This window comes from Molothrus aeneus, chromosome 9 (assembly GCF_037042795.1).
Source record: "Molothrus aeneus isolate 106 chromosome 9, BPBGC_Maene_1.0, whole genome shotgun sequence".
NCBI lineage: Eukaryota > Metazoa > Chordata > Aves > Passeriformes > Icteridae > Molothrus > Molothrus aeneus.
The window spans coordinates 22,414,104-22,427,957 of record NC_089654.1 but is presented as its reverse complement, the minus strand read 5'-3'; the positions used below and the strand labels follow the sequence as shown (position 1 = coordinate 22,427,957).

The 13,854-nt window shown below is 36.5% G+C and overlaps 1 protein-coding gene across 1 annotated transcript in view; it reads right to left on the bottom strand.

Annotated features, from left to right (window-relative positions):
* DENND1B (DENN domain containing 1B) overlaps window positions 1-13,854 on the bottom strand; it is a 143,343-nt gene that overhangs the window by 7,133 nt on the left and 122,356 nt on the right. The window contains exons 16-19 of the mRNA XM_066555830.1: window positions 12,423-12,463; window positions 11,498-11,566; window positions 9,277-9,333; window positions 8,370-8,480 (exon numbers count right to left, since the gene is read on the bottom strand). Coding sequence (XP_066411927.1) covers window positions 8,370-8,480; window positions 9,277-9,333; window positions 11,498-11,566; window positions 12,423-12,463 — 278 coding nt within the window. The remainder of the gene's footprint in view (window positions 1-8,369; window positions 8,481-9,276; window positions 9,334-11,497; window positions 11,567-12,422; window positions 12,464-13,854) is intronic.

The window sequence follows — 13,854 nt, the reverse complement described above, 5'->3', positions numbered from 1 at the left end:
ACTCAAAGTGAAAAACAAATAATCTTTTGATAAATGGCAGCACAAATACAATTTCACATTTACTGGCTACTCAATACATCAACACATATAAAGTTTCAAAAAAAAGAGAAAAATATATACCATGGTTTAAAACTGTGAAGTACTGCTTCCTTTTTCTTAAAAATTTAAAGATTATTCATTCAGCATGAGAAAAAAAAGAAATAAAACCCCACTGTTATTTATGATTCAGTATTTTATTTTACCCATCCTCCTCTACAACCAAATCACAGACATAATTACGGCTCCATCCAGCAGGGAAGCAAAAGATCTTTCAATCAGACTTTCCAGTAAAGCACAACTTGTCGCCTTCCTTTCCGGTTAAACACTGTGACCTAAAGCCATGACTCACAGGAAGGTACTCCTCATTACACTCCCCCTGAGCTGAGACTGATGAAAGAAGAGGGAAAGCAGAGACAGAAAAGAAGTACAGATTCTAATCAAGAATGCTCTGATATCAGAAAACTGTCCTGGATATAAATTAAATAGATACTACCAGAAATATGTGTATGGGCACAGTGCTTTGAAATGCCAAGTACGCTTTAATGCCACAGAGATCTCCAGTGACTATTGTACAGTTATAGGAAACCCTAATATCTCTGCTGAGATAGGATTTATTATAAGTACAGGTGATAAATTTGTTGAGATAGTCACAGATAGCACATGTAATTACTTTTGTTCTGAATTACTGTGGTGAAAAATGAACAAGCTCTCAGCTCCCTACCATTTATGCACGCTAGACTCCTGAACCCAGGTATCATTTGAGAATTGTGTAATGCTTCTCTTCCTTTTTTACAATTAATCATGCTTCCACAAATATTTTTTCAGAATAGTTCTGTTTTGCTCCAAAACAACAAGCAACCTTCCAGTTTCCCTGCGGAATTGCAGCCCCTTTTTATCCTCAGGAAGCCTGAGGTCCCACACTGCCCAGAGTGAGGCACCAGCTCCCCACAGCCAAACCCTGCTTTTCTCAGTGGCACCGAGGATATTCTTAGCACCCCCTCCCGTTTTCAGCTGATGATGCACCGTGGCACCACCATCCTGGCTGCAGGGAGTGCACCATCCCTGCACTTTCATTGGCAACAAGCACAAGTGTTAGTCTTTTCAAATAGGATGTGGAGATTTGCAGTGCCATTTGCAACAACCAAAGCCAGCAGCTCATTTTTTTTGTGCATGATTTTAAGAATCAGATTCACCAGGCAGAATTTGCAGTTACAAGAATGGAGAAATATATCACTTATTTTCCCTTTTCTTTTCTGATGGTGATTAATGTCCTAATGTCCACTCAATGATTGGATGGAAGGAAAATTACAGAATGGAGGACTCAGAGGGTCACAGTGGACAGAAGAGCAGGAAGATAAGGGAGGAATGTGTGTCAGAAAAGAAAGACTAATCAGTGTCCAAAGCCATACAAATGTTTATATGAACAAAACCAGAAAAAGGAACATGCATTCGAGGTAATAAGAAAGTCAAAAGATGTGGGAGTAACTCAGGTGCACAGTGTGGGACTTTAGTGAACCAGGACAGTTGTAAATCCAGTTTATTTGGCTGAAATGTGCTATTTGATACAATTCCTAAGCAGATAAAAGAGAGACTACTGGTTAAATTGATCTTTTGGGTAAAATGTGCATCATACCCTTACATCAGCAGAACTGTCTCATGCTACAATCATTGCTGAGAGCACCAGTTGCTGATCACGTGTGACTTTCTCAGAGGAAAACCTATCAAAAATACATACATTAAAATGGACAATGTGGATGTGATGGTAAACACAAACACCCTACAGATCCAGACCTCAGCAGCACCAGCCCTGTCCATCAGACCAATGGACTGTGGAAGATCCTATTTGAGGGAAGTGCCATAGGAAGCTTGAAAACAGACTAATCATATTTGCAAGGAAAAACAGACTGTGCCTTGGAATACTGACTCTAAACACATTTCCACACTGCCTAGGATTCCAAGCAGAAGAATTACCAACGAGGAGTCCCTCCTCCTCTTTGACACCAGTAAGGGTCTTCTGCTCAACAAATAAGGTCTTTCTCTAAAAGGTGCTGTGGAATTTGGCTGGCACTTGGAGTTGGATGTTACTGATTTCAGCTATTTTTGGGCCCAAATTAGACAATTAGAAGCAAGACAGAGGCATCATCAGGATGCAATTGAGATTCTAGGTGGGCTGAGCTGCCCTTCAGTCATGCCCCTCTCTCCACTCACTGCAGAAAGAGCCTAAGGCAGCACTGCTGCTAACTGCAGCATTTCAGCAGTATCTAAAATTAGACAGGCTGAATCTGGACTCTCAGAGATGCTGAGATCCCTGCAGGAAAGGATTTTCCTGTTTCTTCTGTTTCTCCCTCCTTTTGCCTCCAGACAAACTTTTTTCATTAATTGAACTTCTTTATTCTTTTTTTTCCATTCTTAGGAATATAGAGAGGAAGAAAATGTTAGGGAACATAGAGTATTAGAGCTGAAGATTTAGATGTAAAGTGGTGCTCTTCAAACCTTCAAGACACAGGTTCCAACTGTTGTCTGATGGCTCTCCTGGCTCCCTGATTTAGTGGAGCAAAACTCTGACTCGTGGAAGACAGAAGATACACAGCAAAAGAAAGTAAAAGATACCACTGCTAAATTAAGATGTCGATAAATTCTCCTGATGAAAAAATTAATCTGGTTATTTCAATTAAATTCTGAGGACAGAAAGGTTCACCCAGTTTGAAGATACTCTGTGAGAGAGCATTTTTCTCTGAGATTCTTCAGAGAAAGGAAACAGTGCTACACATACCAGTATAGTTCATTTGCTTGCAGAAGAAAGACCGTCTGAAAGGCTGCATTTCTATTTATTATAAAACTTAAAGAGGAGGGCTACAATAGCCAGGAGAAGTATCTACAAACTTTTTGTTTGTATAAATTTTTCTTTGAGTAGGATAAATCAGAGGTAGATATGCTGATGACTTTGCCCTGAAAAACCAAGCATTCCACAGGGTGACAAAAAATTTCAGAGCCACTTCCTGACCATTACCCCATCTATTTTTTTGTTAAATTTAATTGGAATCAAGGTAATTAGTGAAGAGATTTCTCAATTGATTTTTACAGCAAAAGGCCAAGAACGGCAGCCACATGGCTGACAGTGGTTTATGGGTGCAGAACAAACAGCACAGCTCTGGTGAGGACAGTCACTGTCCCTGTTTAGTGGGAAGCAGGGACAGGTTTCAGCAATCCTGCAATTACACCTCTGCCTGGGAGCTTCTACTCCCTGTTCCTGAAAATAGTATCATGCATGATACATAAAAGCATGTGAACACTTAATTTGCACAAAATCCAGGGGCAATTTCACTTAACACAAATAAAGGAAATACCCCTTCGTTGTAAGAGGTCTCCATTGCAGCAGGCAAGGCTTGCACAGGCAGAGGATCCCGGTGCTCTGCCACTTTGGAAAGGAACAGGAGCCACAAGAGGGCACTCTCGTAATCTGCAATTTGAATTTTGATAGCCTAGCTTTTTCATTTTTAATTAAAAGGAAATCTGACTGTTTTGCAGAATGAAGAGATCTTACTTGACACAATAAGACAAAAGATTTTTCTTCAAATTAAAGGAAGCTAATGGTAATTTCAATATTTTCACATTACACCACATTAGCTAAAGAAACAGAATTTACTGATCAACTGATGCTTACTTCAAAACTGTATTTTACAGAAGCAAAATGTGACTTACATTAAAAACTAGCTCGTACTGTTTATGACATCTTTCAATTTATAATATTTCAGTCAATGAGGGTGGAAGAAACCTCTAGCAACAGAATCAGTGTTATTTGTGGTTGGTAGTCATAGATGTGATCTCAAGCACATTGTCAGAATACAAATACAGGTAAATGTACTTAATCAGATTTATGTTTCTGAAATCACTGTGGGACTGACTGCGGATATTTTTTCTAAAAGACATTCAGTCATCTGATACAGAATATGTACATTCAGCACTACATTATCACAATTTCCTTTCTTATTTTTCAGGAAAAATAAAAACTCTTCAGAATAGCCCTCTTTTCATAATAGCCACTCTCATCACCTTTTTCAGGTTAGGAGGGTAATCAGTTACTAGAAGTCCTTTGTAGCTAATGATTATGTCATTTATTTTACTGGCCATTGTAGGGATATTGATAAATGGGGCACTCCTGAAGGTAAGGTTATTCTGAACACATCTTCCTGCCTGACACTTGCTGTGTTTGTTGAACAGATGCCAAGCACACCTACTGCAAGCTGAATTATATATTGTATAGTCTCTAGGACATTCTTCAATAAAAGTGAAAAAGCTCCATTTGCAATACTCTTTAAAAAAGGAAAGAAAGAAAAAATATAAAAAACTCTCTTCTCTTTGAGAACATCAAGAAAAAAGTTTTGTCTAACTTGATTTTTATTAAAAGTGTTTCAAAAACCTTCTTAGACACTCTATTTGGATTCTGCAAAGTCATGGTGAGTAGTTCACCTGGTATCTTCAATATAGGAACATTTAAAGCAGTGCTGAGACACAGTGATTGGTAAATCCACCCTTAGAGTCAACATGCCTATTTCCATTACAGATGGAAAGTAGTAGGTGCCTAAAAGTACAGATAGAACATACATTTTCTGAGTGACAAGGGGCATTGCTAATTTAATAACTGCAAAGGGAACTGGTAGTGCTTATTTGGTATTCTGCTAATCTTCCAGAGTGTTTTATTTGCCATGAAATACATTTTGACTGTTGAGATCGTGACATGGTCTAAGCTACCCCAACACCTGATGTAATAGTAAAATTACAAAGATCATATTAATGAAATCAAACAGATCTTCCTGGCATTCAAAGCAGGATCATAATAAATATGCTCTCTTTTTAATTATATTTTAATTTGCAACAATTTTACAAAGCTCCTATTGCATTTAGGTCCCTGTGTATCCAGAAATCTGCATTACCTGGGAGCATAACATGGCACAGAATTAAAAGAGATTATGCAAATACTGAATGCTCCATAGTCTAAAACATGCCCTGCTGTACCTTGCTCATCAACAGCTAAAGGAACTCAGTGGTTTCACTCACAAGATACTGCAAATAGAGCCTAAGCAATTTCATGCTTGCATTAACTTCTATTTCAAAAATTTTAGCTGGTGATTTCTTGTATCTTCTACGTTCCTAATTAATGTAAGAGATGAAACATATCCGAGACACATTATTAGCTCTAGGCATGAAACAGTTAACAGCAGTACACATGCCAAGGTTTTAATAAGGCTTAACAATAAAAAGCTTCAATCCTCCACTTTCACTAGATTTTGTTGTTGTGGTTTTCCCTTGCTTAGGGCAATCCATCTGTTAATGTTGACTTGCAGTATAGCTAAGCTCACACATGTCTGAAGAGCCTAGAACAGCGAACCTGAGCAGGAGCAAGCTCAGATGAACACTGCAGAGAGGGAACGGCTCGTCTGGGCACGGATTAATTGTGCGCACACGCGCACGCACGCGGGCACCAACCAGTGCACTCCGCTCCAGCTTCTAGGAAACACTTTCAAAATGCAAATTATAGGAGGGCAAGCCGAGCGCTTCAGTTTGCAATAACACATTTAATTATTTATCCTCTGGTTAGGTTTTGACAGCTATTTTAGATGCTATAATTTTTATTTTTTTTAATTTACTGCTGATTTTTCTTAAGCCTATTGCCAATCTGGAAAAGAAAAAATACAATAAAGCCACTCTGACAGCAGTGATAAAGCTTAGTAAATATTCATTGTTAAAAATGGCTCTGCACTGTGACCAGTGCTGGTATTCTCCCTGGGCCAAACTGGCTGTGTTTTCAATAAAACCAGAGAAGTATCCTTTCCCTTGAGCCCTGTTAGGCTGAGGCTGCAGTTGGAACTGTCATCCTCACACAAAAGCAGAGGGGCTGGGTATTACAAACGCAAAGCCTAATTGGGAGATCTTCATGGCTGTACCCTTGACATTTATTAAAGCCTTATCAACAAAACAGGAAATAACCATACTAATTAGCAGACCCATATACAAACTCCTGCTTGCTGGGGTAAAAGCAGACTCACTTCCTATTGTAAAGGAAACGTTCTCTCAAACCCCCAAATCCTGTTATGAACAAATTTTTAAAATTATATTTTTCAGTAAAGCAAACTTTGATATGTTAGGTAACTTTTCAAAGTATGTTTTACAGCATCTCGGGTAACTCTTAATAATTAACTGTTTCCAAGAAGAGGAGAAGGAGAAGCTCAATGCATACTTCTGATAGAACATAAAATATGACACCAAATTCTTTGTATTTACAATTTTCTAAATGTTTCAGTATGGAAGAGATAGTAATAAAGTGCAGAGGTGCCTCTATTTTGGAAGCAGGATGACCATTAAAAGCAATTACTCTCTCTTGTTTATTGTTTATCTAGGTTTGGGGTGGGTATTACAGTACATCAATGTAACAACCTAATCAGTATCTGGTCCTTCCTTTAAATGTGTATCAAATTGCCTGAACTCCACATTAGCACTAGCCTTATACTGATACAGCCACTGGTAAAGATAATTTTAGAGATCTGGGTGAAGAGTTTCATTTGCAGGATAAAGACTACCAGAAAAAGGATTAAATCTGGCAACAGCACACTGAATTTCACTTCTTTTAAACAGTAGACTCAGTACTAGATCAAACATGATCTCTCATACACATGCACTGTGAATACTAACATATATTCTCATTTGGATGTAAACTTTAAAATCACCACTTATTAATAAAGAATTTATGTTATCTTATTCAAACACCAAGACCAAAAATAAAAACGAGTAGCAACAGCAGACTTATTTTTCAGAAGTCCCTTGGTTCGTTTGCTTTTGGGGAGGAAGAAAAAGAGAATTGAATGAGTGAGAGGTGAAGGAGTTCTTGGAGGGCAATCCCCACATGCCCCTTCCTGCCCACTGGCTTCATGTGATGTTTGGGACAAGAGCTGGGGAGAAGACACCTTTGGTTTGGAGCAGGGCAAAACTGTGAGGCTCTCAGTTCCCAGCTTTGTTGGTAAATTCACCCCACAGAAACACACGCGTGTCCGTGTGCATACCCATCCGTTAACACACGTGTGTATGGATGCATGGAAACAAAGCCAGGCTCACATCTGCACTCCTGCCTTGCACTAGCCCTTGCAAAGCTAAAGGACAACTGGTAGAAACAGCAATGGTTACAGAATTCAGCACTGTACAGCTGGACAAACACAAAAACACAGAAAAGTTCAATTGTTCTGTCTGAACACACGCCTTCAAAAGAAATCCTTAATTGTATCAAGGTGAATTATATTCCTTTGTATCCCTAGACTCCTGTACATAACAATAGGCAGCACTACCATACCAGTGAAGCAGAAAGACTTTGTATTATTTATAACCCTACTTAAAATAATGACTTAATACTAATGTACAATTTCACCATCATTTAGCAATCATCTGTATCAGTTCTAAATTGTATTCCAGAAACTTTGTATTTATTACTGAGAAAAACTAATTCAAATTGATTAAATAGAAAACCCATATTTTTATTATTGCAGTACCTAGAGCAAAAAAAAAAAATGTTGCTAGATTGGTTGGACTGAATTTACATACTTAATTCTCACATTAGGAAGATACAGGCATTAAAAATCCACATATATTAAAAACACGCAATAACAATATAACATAAAAATAAACACCTATACATTAAAGATAAGTGCATATGCAGGTAAATATTTGTAGGAGAAAAAAAGTGTTAGAAAACCTACTTTGTTTATAATTTTGAAATCAAACTGTCAAAATGAATCCGAAAACATTAAAATATGTGCCAAAGTTGAGACACTACACCTGTTACTTCAAATCTAGACTAGGAAGGATTAGAGAACAAAAGCCAAGACATTGGCACTGCATGAACTAGCTGACTTATTAACAAAATAATAAATCACAACCATCTGAGCAAGGTTAAAGGCCATATGACTGCCAAAACAATTTATTAGAAACACAAAATTAATATGCCTTAAAATAAATGAGATAGGCTTCTCAAAAAAATACATTCTGGTCTATTCATAGATATATATTAATCTTTCTCAAAACCAGTATTTAAGAATTAAATCTCAGATCCATACTTACAGATCTCCTGTTCTTTCCCCTCTCAACAGGGATGAAACACAAATAGCATTTTTTTTGTCCACACATGCAGTGTAGCAGTATTTATATAAACATAGCCTTTTAGTCACACTATCCAAACACAGGAAAATCATCTTGGAAACAGATTCACAGACACACGGCTGTAAGCAGCAAAAATTTTTTCCCTATATGTATATGAATGCAAACAGAAGTTTCAGGTGTCTTACCTGTGCCAGCCTTCGTTTTTCTGAGCTTGTTCTTTTGTCAGGATGCGATGTGTAGACAGGAACAGTCTGTACTGCACCAGCACTGCACGTTCCACACTCTTCCTCACTCTCCTATGCAACAAAACAGATTTAAACTCCTTTATTTATAATCATTATCTGCAAACATACCCTCCATATTATGCATGCAGAATGCATTCAAAATTATCTTGCCACAATCTATTACTGTCATGAAAATACCATCTGTAGTAAGAAAATCAAATTTAACTTTTCAAAACGCCAGATTACCAGCATGGTCATTTAAAAGTTGAATTGTTCAAATGTTTTTGAAATTTTTCTTAAAATAGCGTGATAGGTATCCAAAAAATGGTTCCTTTTCTGCACAGAAAAATCGTACATGGAAGCAAAATTCCAAATGGGAAAAGCAGCTGCAAAATGCCTAAACCATCTACTCTGAGTTTGTGAGATTGCTTTTGCAAAATGAAACTATTCATTCACCTTGAAACACTGCTATTGTTCATGTATCTTATGGAACTAAAACTGGACAACTGCACCTCCTGAAATACAGTGTACTGCAAGACTCTCCCTTCTCAAATTCTCAGCTTGAAGCAAAGGCTTTGATTGTGATATCAAAGCAATCAACTTTATGAAAACATACATCCTCTTAATGTATCTTTGAAGACCTCTGTTGTTCTATGATAAAATATGCAAACAATAAAGAGATTATTCAGTGGATGCATAGAATGACAGATAGTTGCCAGAGGGCTCGTTATGAAAAATGTATTGTTGAACAAAGGGCTAAGCATATTTCAAAAGTCATTAAAAACACAAATCTCATGTGATTTGTAAAGTATAAGCTTCAAACTGTACAGGAAGCAGTGTAAGAAAGTAAATAAAGTGTCCTACATACCTTGTGTTTTAACTTACTCTTCACTTCTTTTATTCCTTGCCTCGCCTGGTTTTTTGCCTGGAGAAATAAAAGGACTTAAATTGCTCTGCAGGACACTAGCTGTAGTCACAGAACATGCCTTATAATGCCATACTTATTTTGCCTTTTTTTTAAACACCTGGTGATATAGAAAAGGGCAATAATCTTTATCACAAATTTCAAACATGCACTGCCACTGTATTTTTTTTATATTCATGCTTTCTCCAAAAATTTAAGGATTTTTTTTTCAGTACATCCATGCCAGTGCTGGGAAAACATACATACTCAAAATTTCTCCATTATTACTAGGGACAGGCTATGAATGGTCATCTATATAACTCCTTTATTTGAAATGCTCCTTTTGATTTGAAAGGGTATTTTAGCAATAAAGCATGTTGAAAAATGTGAAGATTTTTAAGATGACTGCTACAGTGTTCCAGTCTGGCAACTTGCAGGGCAACATCAACCTTAACAGAAATGAAGTGATTTCATATGCAGATGGAGGTTTTGCCCAGTGTTGCTGAACAGCACAGTGCTGCTATTTAGGGGAGAATTCTGTATGCATTAAAAGAGACAGACAAGAATCATTGTTGCATAGAAAACAGCCAAGAATATTCTTCAATACAGAAAGGAATTATCAATATGGAATACCATGTTGTTAGGCTAAAAAAAATGAGACAGAGGGAGAGAGAGAGAGAAAGAGGGAGAAGGAAACAAAATAAAAGATGAGGGCATAACATCAAAAACCCTAACAGAAAAAAAAGTTGTCTTTCTAAAAAAAAAATGGGAAAAAATACAAAAGTTTTCAAGGTTGTACTGAAAATAGGAATTTTAAAATACATTCAAGAGCATAAATATCTAAAAGCCATCTATTTTCCTGTAGTTTTTTGTACATGGAAATTCAGAAAAAAAAAATTCTTGAATCAAGAGGTCATAGAGTCTTTTTGATCCTTAAATCATACATCCATAAGCTCAGTAAGAGCACGATGGGGTGCCATGTACCAGATGCTAACCTGAAAGCCACTTTAAACTTTCCAGATCCTGTTCACAGCATTTGGATGAATTTTGGAGTGCTCTGTTCTAACTCTCAGGGATGGCACCAATGAAATTACTCAAAGCTCCCAAACAGTTATGTGGCAATTAAGAAATGCATATTTCAGTCCTCTGGTAGTAGGCTACATAAAGGACAACAATGTAAGAAATTAAATAGGGTAGAAAAATGGATATCATATACATAAAGATCTTCAGAAGTTTACTGCAGTTTCCTGGCATATACAGAAGTTCACTTTGAAGAACCTTTACTATCAAGGGCATAATTATCAAAATTGAAGGCTGAACCACAGTCTAAGATAGTGCAAATGAAGAAGAATAATCTGCAGATGAACCATTTTTTAAATTATAAATGAGTCCATGAATATGAAGAATATTTAATTTATTTACCTGTTTCTTTCCACAACTGCTGTGTTTTTAAAGTGATGTAAAATTAAAAATTCTGTTTGAAAACTTTACTTAAAATACTCTAGTACACATTGATTTACTGATTTATTCAGGATTATTTATAATGCATCCAGCTAGTGAAACATTTGGAAAAGCAAAAAGGAAGCCAAAAATCTTTTCCTCTGTATTATAAAAGCAACTTTAAAACACTTCTCAGCTCATTTTTTTCTAATGCTGTTTTACCATACTGTATAATACAGAATAATCTCACATGCATCATGGGGTAGGCAGTCTTTGAAAAACAAGATCTTTTAAGATGAAAAGTGTAAGCATTAAATCCAGTTAAACATGAGCATTCCACTATCGTTTTTAAAAAGGAGCAGATGATTTGCTGCACACATTACTGATGCTTTACCACATCTCAATAGTGCAGCACTTACTGCCAAAGTGAAATTACAGCTGTGTATCAAATACCTAAATGATATTCAAATAAGCTTCTAGTGTGTATGAGGACTGAAAGAAAACCAGGACACTGATGCTTTGATAAAGTCTATTTTTATGTACAAGCTATCTAGGAGACTCTGAAACAACTCTAAATCCTACTGCTATATGAGAAAACAAATGAAGCTCAACACTTTCTACAGGCTGAAGTAGCTTTTTGCAATTTATTTATAAAATGCTTAGGTTTTTAGCATTCAGAGAGAATGAGAGATTGTCAGAAATTGCAGTATTTTGATTATTATTTATTTGAAATAGATGATCTTACAAATTTATATGCTGTTTTCACAGCCGGAGTGGCTTTGGTCATTGCTGTGTTGATCAGTGCACCGCCTTTCTGAAATACACAAAAAATGTATTTTAGTAACATTTTAACACAAGGTAAACCTTAAGACAACAGCAAGGAAAAATAAACAGTGTGCTGTGAAGAAGTAACAACCCTCCTTTGAAATGGGTAAGAGCAAGCACAGCTGTGTTTCCTCCCCAGCCTGCTGTCTGCAGCTACACAAGGGTTACAGTACGTCATTCCACAGCTGACACATTTATCAAGGCACTCCAACAGAATGATGGATTTTCAGTCTTCATTCACTGTTACCACTTCAAAATCAATTCAGAAGTTAGGCTATTTTTCATGTGTTCCTATCATATTTATTATGCAACTAAAAAAACTTTGACCTGACAGGAAGAACTATCTCATTTAATCAAACAAGAATTCTCTTAATCTAAAATAATGTATTTTATTAATGCTGCAGAATAACAAGGTTATATATATACAAGGGTCTTCTGCTAGTCAAATTGCACAAATCCATATTAACAAAATTGCTATTTACTAGAAGGGATAAGCCTCATATCAAATTGTCACACCTAATTTAGAGCCATGGAATGCAGCATGATACAGAAAGCAATGAAATCTTTGACTATACAGACATAAAAATCCTATGTATTTTGGCATTTGTTTTGTGTATGGGAATTTTTTTTAATTCTTCAATTAAAAAACTCAAACAATTTTTGCAAATACTATGACTTGGTATTTCTTACAGAATGTACTTACGTCTTTCTCACAAATGAACAAACTTTTACCATTACACAGAAGTAGGGGAAAAGGACTGAGACCTAAAGGACAAGGTGGCCAGTATAATTACTCAACCAAGTTTATACCTTCACTCTATATAATTATTTAACCAAGTTTATACCTTCACTGTATGCATCCACTGCTGATAAGATCTTGAATTTCCTGAAAGAGAAATCTGAAATTAACACAATCAAACATATATTCAACATTTTTAATGTTGAATGTATATTGCAACCCTCTCCATTATCAGAATAAAAAAATGTACTTAGAGGATTACTTATTCAATTAATTCTTTCCAGATAGACATGGAATGCAAAGATAAGAGTGTGTGTACACTAAGAAAGAAACTCAGGAATCTCTTATTGCTTGTTTTCTGTTTCCTTTGTAAAAGCTTATGTATTCACCATACAGTTTTTTATTCCAATTAAGGTAAAATTGAAATTAAAACGATGATAATGTAACATGCTTTTAGGAAGTATAAGAAGAAAAACACTAACTCAAAGAATAATGTATTAATTGCATTCAAGCATAATGATCCCTCTGGGCAAACTTTCAAACACAACAATGACATGGACTCCAGAAGGTACCATACCAAAGTAGGAACATGAGGAAAGTCTAACAACTGTAAATTCCTGTGCAGAAAAAAATCCTTTTAAATTATTAACTGTATCTATTTTCTTTCAGAAAGGAAAACCTCTAAAGGCAAGTGAGAGTTACTGAGTTCTGTGGGACCACCGAGGACTAAACTTGCCACAAAGGAGCACATTAAATTCTACTTGATGAAGAAGTCAATGCTACTTCCCAAAGGTGCTTCAGCTGAACAACAAGATTAGGTCCATGATCCCTGAGAAACTTTTAGAGTATACCAGTCACTGGAATACTCCAGTACTGAGAGCTGCTACTGACCCCATACACAACATTCACCTTGAAAAGAACACTCCAGCTTCAAACAGAGTTTGACCACGTTGAAAGGACCATACTGATGTAACCTTACAGACTTTTAACAGCTTCCAAACTCCTCAAGTGTTCCAATATTCCACTAACTAAGGTGTGGCTAGAATTATTCCAATGGCTAATGAAAGCCAAACACACTCCTAGAACATTTCTGAGAACTAACTGGATCATTGGAAAAGGTATTCCCAGTTTTCAAGATGAGGTGAAGAAACATGAACTCTTTAGGCTCATAATGGGTACTTGAACCCATTCCACTCAATTTTTACAAGCAATTTTGAGACAGCCACACTCTCAGGAATGATGGCACAAGTGGAAGCAGTGCTTGCTTAGAGAGTAGGGACCCTCATGATCATTTTGATTCCATTCAGAATGGCAAAGAGCAAACTAAAGCAGAAACAACTCATTTCTCACTTCTTTGATGTGGCTCCCTAGAATTGTCAGGGAAGGAAGCACATAAATTACATGTACAAGGTGAAATCTAACCACCGCTGGGGTGTTAAGGATATTGCATGAACCATAAATGCTTTCTTTAACATGGTATTTCATTCACTTCAATTCTTCAATTCTACAATGTTCATGTATCACCTGTCTTGAGGTGT